Source organism: Hoplias malabaricus, chromosome X2 (genome assembly GCF_029633855.1).
Source record: "Hoplias malabaricus isolate fHopMal1 chromosome X2, fHopMal1.hap1, whole genome shotgun sequence".
Taxonomy (NCBI): Eukaryota; Metazoa; Chordata; class Actinopteri; order Characiformes; family Erythrinidae; genus Hoplias; species Hoplias malabaricus.
Genome location: NC_089819.1, coordinates 47,101,965 through 47,116,928, shown reverse-complemented (window position 1 = coordinate 47,116,928; position 14,964 = coordinate 47,101,965). Strand labels below are relative to the sequence as shown.

General features: G+C 41.0%; 1 protein-coding gene across 2 annotated transcripts in view; it reads right to left on the bottom strand.

Moving 5' to 3' along the window:
• Window positions 1-543: 543 nt before the first annotated feature.
• LOC136677143 (12S rRNA N4-methylcytidine methyltransferase-like) overlaps window positions 544-14,964 on the bottom strand; it is an 89,322-nt gene continuing 74,901 nt past the window's right edge. For both annotated transcript variants that reach the window (XM_066654571.1, XM_066654572.1), the window contains exons 5-6: window positions 14,036-14,214; window positions 544-1,632 (exon numbers count right to left, since the gene is read on the bottom strand). In XM_066654571.1, coding sequence (XP_066510668.1) covers window positions 1,193-1,632; window positions 14,036-14,214 — 619 coding nt within the window. In that variant the 3' untranslated portion in view covers window positions 544-1,192. The remainder of the gene's footprint in view (window positions 1,633-14,035; window positions 14,215-14,964) is intronic.

Here is a 14,964-nt window from a genome sequence, read left to right as displayed (position 1 = left end):
TGGGAGGAAACCGGAGCACCTGGAGGAAACACACCTGAACATGGGGAGAACACACCAAACTCGTCACAGACAGTCACCCTAGAGCTGTGTTGTGCCCTTAAATTAAGATTTATGTATCTTTATTTTTAAACCACATAAGCTTTTCAGGCCATTCATTCATTCATTATCTGTATCGCAGTGGGTCCAGAGCCTACCTGGAATCATTGGGCACAAGGAGGGAATACACCCTGGAGGGGGCACCAGTCCTTCACAGGGCAACACACACACACACACATTCACACACACCTACGGACACTTTTGAGTCGCCAATCCACCTACCAACGTGTGTTTTTGGACTGTGGGAGGAAACCGGAGCACCCGGAGGAAACCCACGCGGACAGTCACCCGGAGCGGGAATTGAACCCACAACCTCCAGGTCCCTGGAGCTGTGTGACACTACCTGCCACCCAGTCCCAAATTAAATACTGCAATAAAATACAATATATGAAACTTAATGAAATGAAATGAAAGTAGTTGCTTTTTTATTATTACAGTACTCTATATCACAGGTCTCCAAACCCAGATCTGGAATCCAGTTTTCATTCTTGGGGCAATCCTGAATTAATACTGAATCTGGACCAGAATCTGGGTCTCAAATGAACACCTCTGATCTTTGTCTAGTAATTCCCTACTGCGACCAATCCATTCAATCTCAAGACCTTGTATGTAATACATATAGTTCATATTTTTTAATATAAAATCAATTAAACTTGCAGTCCTTTGCTTTGACAGACTATATGATGTAAACGTGGAGAAGACAAACAATGGCACACACAGTGCAGAGGTGTTCCCAACCTTGTTGCACACATTGTAGCTATTTTAACACAACTGATGAGCACACATTCATCTAAAAAGCCCATAACGTCGGAGTATTTACACAATAAGGATCTAAAATCCAAAGGTATATTACACTCCTACAGTCATTGAAGGCTTACAGACATCCACCATGTCGTAGCTGACTGACTGCATTTGTGGGAAATATTGTAAATTAAATGTAAAAGTAATTAGCTCAATTGTGAGTGTCCAGCTATGCTCTGAAAAAGCTGCTCGAGATTTAAAAAAATGATCAGAATTCTCTCAGTGCAGTCTGCTCAGACAGTCCCCTATTACCCTCAAAGGAACATCTTCAGTACCAGAAGCTGAAGGTCCTCCTCTAGCGCCTGATGGCTACTCTAAGTTTGGCTGATCTGGCCCTGGGATTTTCTTGTACTTCTTCTTCTCCAGGCACCACCACCTTCTTCTCCAGACTGACCCAGTGACAGCTCTCCCTCCCTCTCTCTGTCTCCTCGTCCTCCTCCTCTTCCTCTTGGAGCTGGTCTCTGGCCCACTGACGGACATTTCTACGGGGTGGAGCAGACAGGTCCTGTCCTCTGAGGAAGCGCTTGGTGATGCGGTCCTCCAGGGAGTGGAAGGTGAGGACGCAGAGCCGGCCGCCGGGTTTCAGGACACTCTGAGCAGCATCCAGCCCAGACACCAGCTCATTCAGCTCGTCATTCACAAAGACGCGCAGAGCCTGGAAGGTTTTGGTGGCGATGTGTGAGGGTCTCTGCAGGCGGTCACGCCGAGAGTAGAGCGCAGAGTCTGGGAACGCCCCTGAGAGAAAGAGGGAGAAAGAAGGAATGAGAGAATGGATAAGAACCAGCTCTGAAAAAAAGGTTCTGAACAGTCACTGGGGAGATGGTCTCTGGACTATCTCTGTTTGTCTTTCACAATTAGAAACAGACTGTTTTAGTTTATTTATGAGGTTGCCATTCAGTACGTTCTCAATATGAATATAATCTAAAAATCCAGCAGGCAATTTTATAATGGTTTTAGAAGGTGATGCTTTCTAAGGGGATATAAAGAAAACTTCAGCTCATTTAGATCAGTAGTTCTGTGGCTCTCACGACAGAAAACTAAACTATTATAAGCAACACAAGTATGTTGAAAAAACTGAGCTGTGTTACACTTGATTCCAAGAAGTTAGTGTCAGCCCTGAGTTTTTTTTTTTTACCTCTTCTCAAATCTCTGTGGAAAGCAGTTTTCTGATAATAAAGGTTGATTAAAAATTTTCAAGTAAAAATGAAATTTATTAAAAAGCTAATTTTTAGAAAACAGGGTTTTTCAAATTTTTTTCCAGCGAGGCACATTTTGTTTAGTGATTTATATCATGACCGAGGCAAAACAACCTCTGAACATTACTACATTATAAAACTAAATATAACTGATACAATATTCAGAATTTGGTGGATCACATCTCAACCCTTGTTGGGAAATAATCCATAAATGTCAGTATTTTCTCCTTTAAAAACTTTAACAATAGCATTGCTTTATTACAATATTTATTTAGCACAAAAAAGTAAGTAAATATGTGTTTGGTAGATTATTTCTTTATTGTACCAATGCTTCTTAGCAATAAATCTTATACCGTTGGAAAACCTCCCAATTTCCCTTTTAAACAGTACCACATTTGTAAGGAACATGCATTTTTGGGATGAGCAGTAGAACTGAGTATGTTGCACCCATGAATAATTTGCCAAATCCTCTCTGGAAATGCCAAACGGCTTATTTTGCTGTTGCTATTGACACTTCTTTTGAGCTTCAGGTGCCCCCTGAAGTAAGATTCACTTACTGTTTGTGCTAAGTTTAGTTTTAATGCTTTTTAATTCATTTTTTTCTTAATAACAAGCACAAACCATTGCCAGTAGTACGCTGAAGTCAAGGTAGTTAGCCAGTTAATTTACAGTTCCACCTTTTGGTGAATCAATTATATTCTAGTGCTTGAGGATACTACAACATTAAAGGGTGGAACCTGTGAAACAAGAAGCTGAATCCAGTTTCGTATCACAGAAGAGTTAGGAGTCAGTGGTAATATATGACCATCAAACATTTCTTAAGGCATTTGACACCCTAAATTCCAAATCCCAAATACCTAAAGTCCAGCAGTGCTCCTCTGATATAACTGCAGACTGGCAGAGCGGCCTACACAGCACCACTAGTATCCTAGGAATGAAGCACTTTTTTATGTTCTTATAATGTATCATGCTCTTGAGAGGTTGTAATATTTAGTAGAGGAAGATTAGAAAACAAGCTGTAGACTCAAAATGAGCTTCACCTTTGGCCTAGTGCTGTACAAGTACAAAACCTAAATACTTTGTGGAGAATTGGCAGCACAGTATGTGTCTGAAAGCTTCAGATTTATAACAACTCTAGCTTAAGATATTATATAAAGTGTTCCCTTTCTCTGACTCAAAGCCAATTATTACACACAGTGGCTGCAGGACCTTGGGGTGCTACAGGAATAAAAACGGGAAAAAAAAGAAGAAAGAAAACAAAAGATGCCAAAATCGAGGCACAAAAAGCAGCAAAAATATTTTTGAAACTCTGAGGACACACTTTGTATTAATATGACTCAGCGTGGGTGAAAACACACAGCAGCTGAGACTGACTGACTGACAAAGCTCATAGTTCCCACAATCAGAAGCCATCGCACGGAATAAACCTGCAAACAACAGCAAAGCCTCGCAACAGGCTCTAGAAGACTTTGTAAAGAGAGGTGGGCGTTTCGATTTACGATTGCAAAAGATCCCCCTTGCACCCCCCTTTCCACTGCCAGAAAAGAGTGTTCATCCCTAGACCTGTCTGTTTACTGTTGATCTAGAGGCTGGATTCTGTTGAGGCTGATATGAATGCAACCCGATAAGACGCTGGATCAAATCAAAACACTGAGAGCAGGATTGGTTTCCCACGGCGAGAGAAAAAACGCTCAGCTTTCATCTTTGCCAGTGATTAGCACAGGCCCAGAGCAGTCCTCCACCAGTTCACACCTAGTTTCTAATGAGACATACAGCCACAGTGTGGATACGAGGCTGGAAATGAAGAAAACGAAAAATATTTCACTGAAAGAGTTGTCAGAAATGTCAATCAAAAAGAGTCTTCAGAGCTGAGTGAATGTTTTTCTTGGAAAATTAATGATCTAGTCAATGATTCACGTAGAAAATATTGTTGCCTTTACTTAACAGTAAATTACTCCATGTTATTTAATTCACACAGAGCGTCTAATGAAGAATTGTAATATGATAAACGCATACGAAATGTTTCACTCTGAAATCACACAATACTTTGCCAGCGTGTCATCGTCAATAAGACTTAAAAATCAAAATGATATTCAAAATAATTTGGCAATTATATTATAGCTCTTCCGTACTCTTTATACACAACTGCATGAGCCAAAAAGACGATAAAGAAAGAGAGACAGAGAAAGAGTGGGGAGAGAGGTGTAGCCTCAGCGAAGTCTCACACTTCTGGCCTCAAGAGTGAGTCACCAGCCAATCAATAAGACCACAAGCCCCTTCTCTGTGAGAGAGAGAGAAAGAGAGAGGGGGAGAAAGAGAGAGATGGGAGAAAGGTGGTAAGGACTAGACAAAGAACAGGGAAAACAGAGGATTAGGGGAGAACAGAATTAATAGAAAAGCAGATAGAAAAGCCACAATGAACGAGTGTGAGTAAAAGTGTAAGAGAGAGGGTTAATTAACTCGTAGAAGCCAGCATGTGTGTAAGAAAGAGAAAGAGTGAGAAATAAGAGACAGAAGAGCATGGATGCCACGCTGGAACAGATGGTGCTAACACACAAACAAATCCGACTGGCCGAGGATGTGGGCTACAGCATGCAAACAAACAAACAAACAAACAAACAAGCTGGAAGTTCAGCGAGCCTGGAGAAAAGTTAGTCACAAGCATCTTTCAGGTTGTTGTTACGTAGAGCATCAATCTGACCCCACTGTGTGTTGTTATTGTCACAAAACTGTGGCCATATTTATTTTCCTGAATTAAGAGGCACAGACAGAAAGCCAAACTCCTCTAAAAATGTCTTGAACGTAAGTCACTCAGTGTCTCAAAGTATTTGAAGAAAGAGTATTCTTCAGAGTTTTTTTGCTGTACACAAAGGTGTTTGAACCACTTTTATTTGCCTACAACAGTCTAAAGACCTTCAAAAAGTATCAGACATACAGAATGTTCATAAATAATACAGCACTATACCCTTGTTACAGTGTGTGTTGAACCTGTGTTCAGACAAGAACATACCGCGTAGAACGGACAAAACGAGAGTTGAGAAATAAGAGAATGGTGCAAAATAATGGAGAAGGTAGAGATTCTCACTTAAAGAAACAGGCACTGAAATGGATTATTCTGCACAGGGCTGTTCAGACAGGGGTAGAATAATGCCATGTTGTTTGTTCCTTGTTACAGAAGTTTCATTAAGACCTTAGGGAACTCTGTTGACTTGTGGAAATAGGGCAGAAAGCGTTCCCTTTACGTAGTGGCCACTTTCCCATTTCCTGTTAACAGCAGGACTGATTCCTCCATGCTGTGGTTTTGTTTCTTTGGATATGTAACGAAAATAAAGAATGTGAAAAAACAGGTTCCAAACTATAGAAGAAACAGGATGATTCTTGATGAGCTCGTAGATCTGCTCAGGGAAAAAAATCAACACCATATCAATCCAACAATAAAGGAAGCCTTGTGCATCTTTTAAATAATCATTAAAAAAACACAGAAGGAAATAGAATGAATATCATAGAACAACTATGATCATATTTTTCTGTAGTGCACACCAACAACTTGCCATTTCTGGACTGAAAGTAATGAGTTTCATTGCTCTGTGCAAAGACAAATTATTTAATATCTTTTTATTTTTTTTAAATAAATTAATAAAAATAATAAGCAGTCTGCTCTTAGCTGGGGCAGATGTCAGTGTGTGGATGCGATGTGGAGTTGTAAAGACAGTCTAATAGAGTAGCTTTCTGAGTGCGAGGGGAGGGATTATTGGGTAACACCCGACTGCTTGTGGAACTAATAATAGGCAGTATGTCTTGTTTGGGTCAGGCTGATTATTGCGTGACACCCTTCTATAATGAAGAGTGAGGGCACTCTTGAATGAGGCCCTGCCCTCACACATTTGAGCCTGAATAGCAGGCTAATTCTTAATCGAACCCGCAGACTCAATGACCTCTTTCCTTTTGTAACAGTGCTCCATTATTTATCATCCCCTGTTGCCTGTTGCAATGAACTACAGGCAAAAGCAGTGTTTGAAATTCAAGGCTACATTACTGCAGCTGTCATTAGCCTTGTGTTCTTTCAGCTCTGTGCAAACAAAGGCCAGAATGGACACATTATCCAGTTGAGGAACAGACTGCGCTGCTGTTATGTTTAACTGACAACACTACATTCCTGACCCGAGATAATAAGCCCTAATGTGTGTGTGTGTGTGTGTGTGGGTCTGTTCACTGCCATGAACTGGTTAAATGTAGAGGCACAATATTGTCATAATGCTGTACAATGACATTAAACCACATTCATATTAGCACCCATTTTATAAATTCACCATGAAATGGGTGGAGCCAAAATACTGCTGGCTGTCTCTAAACAACATCCAAATGTTTACAGTCATCTCTTGATTAATGGATTAACTATTTAAGGTGCACATCTAAGGGCATATCTAAGGGCTTAGATGTTCAAATACAGCTTGTGTAATCTAAGAAAACCTTAATATCAAAATGTGCGCTAACCTGACCAAACAATTGTCCATTTGACTTTCATTGAAATGTATTGGCCTGAAGCCAATGTCAGTGTGAATCATGTGTGTAGACGCAGAAAAGTATTACTTTCTTCTCTGGTCTGGAGCAAGAGACCTGATCTGCAGTGTAAATGCAACCTTACAGTGGAAGCCCTGATCCTTTCTGCCCATACAGCGAGATTCGCTCGGACAAGAAAGACAAGAAACAGTTCTTCAGCACTCTTCCTCTGAGTGACTGTTACACCATACGCTCCCTGGTTAACACTCTCCCCTACACGAACTGTGGCACTGACACCAGGTGTCCAGGTGAGCTGGACGAGCTGAAAATTGTCCCGCTGAACTGTTCCAATTACAGAGCGTCAAAACGGACAGTCGAGGTTTAGAGTCAGGGAGAAATCTTCCTCTGATCATGAGCTGGGTCAAGTCGACATCTACGCACTTACCATACTGTTAACACTGTCCTCTACAGATCCTAAAGCCAGGTTACTATTCAAAAACACCCTGACTGAATAATATCCTGTTACTTAAACTACTTAGTTAAAGAAAACATCTGTAGTTGGGATGTACTTCTGGGTAAAATTGTTTTTTTTTTTTTCCATTGGTTTCCCAAAATTACACCATAATTCTTTTTAATTGGAATGACAGGCAATGTTACGTTACAGAATTAATGAATCTGAACTCTTCACAACAGTATTGAATGGAACCAGATACGTCAATGTCTCTGACTGTCTCTCTGATATATTTACATGGATGAAGGAACATCACCTCCAATTGAATTTATCCAAAACTGAACTGCTGGTCCTCCCAGCCAAGCAAGCTATTCTCCACAACATCAGCATCAAGCTAGAGTCCCTATCAGTGGCTCCCACCAAGGTTGTAAGAAACCTAGGTGTCATGGTTGATGACCAGCTGACCTTCGCAGATCACGTTACCGCCGTAGCTCGATCGTGCCGCTTCTCCCTATTCAACATAAGGCAGATTAGGCCATACCTAACTCAACATACAACACAGCTCCTTGTTCAGACGTTAGTAATCTCCCGTCTTGACTATCGCAACGCCCTCCTGACAGGTCTTCCATCCTGTGCTGTGAGACCGCTACAGATGATCCAGAATGTTGCAGCATGCCTGGTTTTCAACCAGCCTAAAAGAGCACATGTCACACCCCTATTAGTTGAGGTGCATTGGCTACCTTTAGCTGCTCACATCCAATTTAAATCACTAATGATGGCCTTCAGAGTATTCACTGGTTCTGCTCCCATCTACCTCAATAGACTCTTAAAACCATATGTTAGCGCCCGCCCTCTCCGTTCCTCAAAGGAGCGCCAACTAACACGACCAACCCCCCGTACAGGTCAGTCGAGGCTATTCTCATCTCTGGTACCACGCTGGTGGAACGAGCTTCCAAGCACTATCAGAGCCACAGGAACCCTCTCAGCATTCAAGAAATCCTTGAAGACCCAGCTCTTCCAAGAGTATCTCTTCCAAGAGCATCAAATGCTTTTATTACTTCCTGGCATATTGCACTCAGTGTAAGGTATTTTGTATACTTTGTGCTGTAGTTTGAATGTTAGATCCTCTTTTGTAAGTCGCTTTGGATAAAAGCATCTGCCAAATGCATAAATGTAAATGTAAATGTCTCAAAAGCTACCTCATAAAATTATAAAAAGCTTCCACTCTATAGTTATACTTTTTAAAAATGACTTTGTATAAAACATATGTTAACTCTCATTCGTGGCTCAGATTTGTACAAGAGTTTCAGGTAAAATGGCCTTGCTAGTCCTGAGTCAAAAAGGGTCAAAAAGCTCAAAACAGCTCTACAGTTATGACTATGTTATTTGAAATACTTAAGAAAGTCAAAGAACATTCTCTTTAAATTAAGCTCAACCCAGTGAGAATCTTTAATTATCAATGAACACGTCCACCAATGATTCATTACAGTATAATTTAGTCATTCTATATCAACCTTCAATATGTGTATAAAACATTATTACATAGCGGTTCTATAATCCTCCTTCACACTCTTTACAACAGTTTATCACTTGTCAGAAAGAACTATGCACTAGGAGAATTTTTTAAGGAAACAAAAGTGCTTCTGTGTCATTAATTCTTTTAGACACATATATAACCCATACGTACACCCCACACCTGTACTCAGAGCTCAGAGGGCAGTACTAAATCTGAGCCAGTGGCTTATTCAATGAGGTAAAGCTTAAAAATGAGGGAAAATTAAGTTAGGATTTTTATTGATTTGAATAAGTCTACTCATTTCTGCTGTGTTTTTACGTGTGTCGGAGGCTTGCATATCCTCGGTACAAGACTGATTCCCTCACTATGACAACAAACTGATGAGTCATCTTCGGTGACTGTGTCTCATGAACCAACTTACATATTTCTCATTCTCCGTCTGGGGACGAAAAGAGAAAATTGAGAGAGAGCTAGAGAGAGAGAAAGAGGGGAATGAGAGATAAAATGAAAGCCCTTCATCTTCTCGTTTACCTTTGCACAGTTACCTCAAATTTAAACATTATCTCCTGAGCTGGCATGATCCTGGCTGCTGCCTGCGAGACCGAAGGCAGAGGATCTAATATCTTTGGACAGCTCCGATTGATGCTGCTTTCTTGGAAAGTCCTGGAAGGGCCTTTAGCAAGAAGCAGAGCTGCCGCATGTCACAGGGGCATTAGGCTGTTTTATGCACAATGTTGAAGAAGTCTAATACTTCATTATTAGCTCATAAATCCCCCTTTATAAAAGCAACAAGCCGTACGGGGACATGCTACATTATGAAGATTGTCCAGAGCTTGGATTGCTGCATTGCCATTGGCTGGTGGTGGAACTCTCCATGGAGCACAGCTTGAGTACAGCGGCTGTTATTAGCTTTTTGCCTGAAAGAAAAACCTCGCTCGGCAGCTGTGGATTATCCACATTGGGAGATGCCTCAGCACAGGCTTCGCTAACCAAATGCTCTCCCCAGGTGATTTGTAGTGGACAGCAAATCTATGCACTATTCACAAGACTGTGCACTACTTAGGAACCTTCTGGTCAATGTGCAGTGTTTGTGCTGAGCCACAAGCCAAAATGATCCAACAGTACACAAAGAAACTAGGCTTTGAGATAATAGATTTCACTGCCTGTACATCAGTGTCACACCTGTGACCCTTTATATGTGCTGCAACTTTATCCTCAGGGTCTACTAAACTACCAACATGTTCACAAAATCTCATCATAGTACACCTGAATCAAGTTCCTGAGAAATTGTACCTGATACAGTTACTGTGAGCTAACACAGAGTGAAAATGTGAACAAAGCATCATCTAAAAGCTGGGCCCCAAGGACTAGTTTGAAAAACCACAGTCTACTAAAGTATTTACAGTATTAACATAAGAATCCTAAAGCAGGCACCAGAGGAAAAGTGGGACCAAATGCAGTCAAAAAATATCTGACTGTGGCAAAGCTGTAAAGGTTAGCGTGGCCTTGGAGAGAGGTGTTCAGCTAACGCAGGCTCGGAGAAGTGTCATAAAGCCCCCGAACAGGGCTAGGGGCCCTGGAGAAACTCAAAGAGAAACTGAAAGATCAATTTTCATCAGTGCTACAACAAGGCTGCACTCCAGCCAGTGATCGATACGACGCTGATTAGCGTTCCACGCTGATATTAACAGGACCACAGGCTTAAACGATTCTTTAACCACCCCAAGCAAAGGCCTTGAGCTTTGCCAAATCAATCAGACAATGTTTTAGATGTATATATGTAAGTGTGTCACAGGGCAAAAGGAAAAGTGCAAAGTGTACAAACTTGACTGCACTCATTAGGAAATCCACCTCCTGCTGATCTAGCTGCTCTGATCCTTTCTCCAGAACAATTAGAAGAAGAATTATGGAATCATTCAATGCTGAGGATAAAGAAATGGAACCATGAAATGACTGGAAGTTGAAATCAAATCAAAATGAAATGAGTTTACATTTCCAAATAAAAAAAAGTTCTTCAGCAAAAACTTTGGAATTTGATTCTTTGAGTTTTGTCAGTTACATAAACCTTAAAGATTCACAGTTACTTGCTTTTATTGCACTTTAGAGTTTTCATTATTGAATCCAACCTCAGGGAACTCTGGCCAAAGCAGAACCAACACACTACTCTACACTAATCATGACTCTTTTTAAAAAAAATGATTATTTTTAAGATTTTTTGTCCTCTATTTGATTTGAAAGTACATTTGCCATTAATTAAATAATCAAAGGTATCGGGAAAGATTTACAACTCAGAATTATGTGGATATTTGCATTAATGTGAAAGATCTGAGTGAACAATCTCTAAATGGTGTGATTCTATGGTTGTTGCCAAGAGTAGTACACAACTGCTCAGGGCTTTTTCACCTGACACAATCTGTCATCAAAGTCGTATGATTAACATCAATTTATTTATTCATATATTTCAATTTAAATAGTCCATTAAGTTATTAATTTTTCAAGAGTTATTGAGGAGATTAGATAATCCTTAGATAAAGGTAATGCCTTTTCATTAAGATGAATAAAGTCAAAGGAAAATTAATGAAGCAAAAATGCTATTAAAAACATTAAAAATGCCATAAAAAACAAGGCACACCGAGACGTCCATGTTTGAGAACGAGCAGGAGAACCAAGCTCCAATCTTCCCATGTGAGAAGACAACTCAACACTGGGTCTGAAAGAATATGGAACTTCCAACAAACTCTTACTGAGAACTTTAATCAAAGCTGCTGCTGGTATTCTCTAAACAGTGGACAGATCGGCACAAATCCAAAACTTCAACAACACTGAATGTGTTTGGGAATAATTGGATCATGAGAAACAGAAAAGGTATCAAATGCCTAAGTGTGAACTTTGGAGGTGTGGAAACTTATCTCTAGACTCCTTTAAAAAGCTAAAAAAGAGAAAAAAGAAGAGTTAAGAGGAACTCCTGGAGTGAGTTGAAACTCTAATAAAGGAAAGAATGGAACTATTAAGCCACATTTTCAGAAAAATGGGGTTTTAAGTTGCCTTATCAGCCATTTTAATTGAAAGTAAATAAATACAATTTGTGAAATTTGCAGAGGACTGTAAATAAAAAAATACCATATTTACTATACAACAGTAATAATAACAATTATAACAAATAGAAAATAAATAAATAATCTGGAGGAACAGGGTTTCCTGAGGATAAAGCAGCTTTGATTGTGATGAGGGACAATAAAGGGAGGTGTGTGTGATGTGTGATGGTGGGCTGGCGTGGGTTGGTGGGTGTAACTGGTTGGTGTCACTGAGGGTGTGAAGGAGCTGTACGAGCAGTGCCAGCTTTAGCCTGCAACTCATTATGTTTCAGCCCAGCCCCGCAAACACCGAGCTGAGCTGGAGGGGCAAGGGACACTCTCCTGCGGGACTCTGGGTAATCTTCTGTCACGCCAGCTGGGTCCATATTGATGAGAATATTAGACCTGCGCAGACACATCTCCTCTCTGGCGGCTTCCATTATGCCGAAGCAGATACTAGTCTTTGGGCCGGGTGGAGGAGGGGCCCATTCAGGGTTCTGGATTTATTTTACAATGCACATTATTTCTAAAGTTTATTACTCAGTTATCGCTACATAATAATACACAGTCTACTCAGTTCTGGTCAGGAATAGATCACAAATTGTGATTTAAAGATGTTTAGCCATTTTCTAAACTGTGTTTTCCCATGTATTTATATTTAATTATATTAACAAGGAATATCTGTATATAGTTATGAGAGGAAGTAGCTAACTACATTTATAGTACTTTTAAATGTCTTAAAGTATCCTTATGTTTATTTATATGCCAACATTTTGACATTTATTTGTTATTTGTTATTTTATTCGTACAATTTTGTATAACAATTTGTCATAGATTACTATTATTATTATTATTATTATTATTATTATTACCTGCTTCCCTCAAATGGATTAAGTGGAAAAGAAGAAGATGATGATGATTACTGATTATGATAATTATTAAACACAAGTTATAACCTTTGCAGATATCAATATAAAGCATTCACCATATTACAAATTATTTTGCATTAAAACCTTAAATATTTGTACTTATTTTCACTTAAAAAATCAACACAATATCTCGTTTGACCAGGGGTGCATATGTGCATATTAATATTTGTCTTTTAATTTATTAAAATATTTATTCTGATGGGAAAACAGCATAATAAATCAAGTACAGGGTGCAGAGGGTTTTTTTTTCTTATTGATTACGATGATTAGGAGGAAGGTACATAATAAAACCCTGCAGCATACTGCATCCAGTGGGAAAGATAAAAAAATCATTGTTATTTTCATTTGTGTGAATGAAGGGGTGAAACAGAGAGGACGGAGAAGCCTCAGACAAAGGTGCAGAAAGGTTTTCTGGGGGAGAGCGATCTGCATAAAAAAACAAAGCGAAAACGTAGAGAGACGTCCCTAGACACCTATCATTATGTTGTCTATGACCCTTCTTACAAGCACACGGCTATACCCACACATTCAGAACCTCCCTCTTTTCCCTCCCTTTCTCCACCTCTCCGCTCACTTCCCAGGGCAACGGACAAAGCTAGTGGTGGTCCCGCGAGACCCTCGCGAGTCAGGACCTTCCGGATTGATTGGAATAAACATTGGTGTTGACTTGCACGGCTCTTCAAAGGAGATGAAACGACTGCCCTCGCTCACACCTGTTTTCCAGCCGTGACGCATGTGCTCACCCCTCGCTACCGTCATCCTCTGTACCCGCCCTTATCCCTCCCTCCACCACTCCATCCTTCCAACATCCCTTCCTCCCTCCCACTCTCATCAGCAGCGACGGCAGCACAGGGTTATAAAAACAACGGCAGCGAGGACCAAAGCCGACGATGAATATAATATCACACCATCACTGGGCTGCCGCAATATATGTTCCATGAGATGCGTGTTCTCTGAAAAGAGTGGTGGTGGGGGAACAGCGAAAGACACGTGAGGGTGGAGCAGAGGGAAACGAATGAAAAATTGGGTTGGTCTAAGAAAGGGGGCGCAAGTCTGAAGATTTATTTATAAATAAACAACAAAAAAACAACAAACCCAGGAGTCTGATAAATAAAAATATATTTATATACATATATACATGTACGACAACCCCCTCACTGTGTCCCACTGTCTGTTGGGTCTCTCCATGTTTTTCATATGATTACTAATGAGGCTTTTTTGTCAGGAAGCCGATGGGCAGATGAGTAAGGGGGAAATTCTCTCTCTCTCTCTTTCTTTCTTTCCCTCCCTCGTTCCAGGACAAATAAGTCCCAGAGGGAGGACTTTTGGATGAATTGGATGAATATTTCCCTCGCTCTGCCTGTGTGTTTCGCCTCTCCTTCTGTGTATTTTTAAAGCAGTGCGAGAACATGGCGCCAGGGAGCAGACTGAATTGTAGAGTGTTGGGGGTTGGTGTTTATTGCGTTTAGTACCTGCCACGATGCTGGCCAGCTGCTGTGTCCGGACGATGGGCTGGATTCTGCGAGCCCGGGCGATGGCAGTGGCGATTTTGCCGGCGCGGCGCTCCTCCCCATATGCGGCCAGGATGGACGCAAGCGCCCGCTGGTCCAGAGCAGCCACGGCGTCAGCGGCGCAGGGCATGCCGGGGTACCTACGCACACAGAGGAGCCCAATTAAGATTCACTGACGTCACGGCTTCCTCGCCGACACGAGCCATAGGCTGACAAGCTCTTAGACACGCAGAAAGACAGAGAGAGAGAGAGAAAGAGAAAAGAGCCCTCCTCCCTCACTCGTTCCCTCGCTCCCTCCTCCTCCTCCTCTCTTCCTCCCCTTCCCACTCTGGGAGATGTGAGTTTGAGATCTATAAAAAGAGAGAGAGAGAGTGTGTGTGTGTTTATGTGAGAGATTGTTATAGAATATGAGAGAGAGAGAGAGAGAGAGAGAGAGAGAGAGAGAGAGAGAGAGAGAGAGAGAGAGAGAGTGAAAGAGCAAGAGAGAGGTGGTAGCAAGCAAACATATACATCAGAAACCTAAAACGTCTAAAACAAAACACCCCCTGGTTCAACATCTCTGGGATTTAAATAGAAGTGCTACCCATTACTGCACCTATAGACAGAGAGAGACAGAGAGAGAGAGAGAGAGAGAGAGAGAGAGAGAGAGAGAGAGAGAGTGTAAAGGGAAGCTGTTAACAACATTATCAAACTTCCAATGCCTGCTGTGTGAAACCTCAATAAACAATGCCCCACGCAGGCGCCGCCTCTTTTCTTTCAATAAAAACAAGCCATAGACAAATACGTATCATTTGAGAAATCACTCCTTTCCTTGTAAAAGGTTAATAGATGGTAGATACAAGGTTGTGTCCTGACAGTGGCAGATGTGTGGATGAAAAGTATGAGATCTC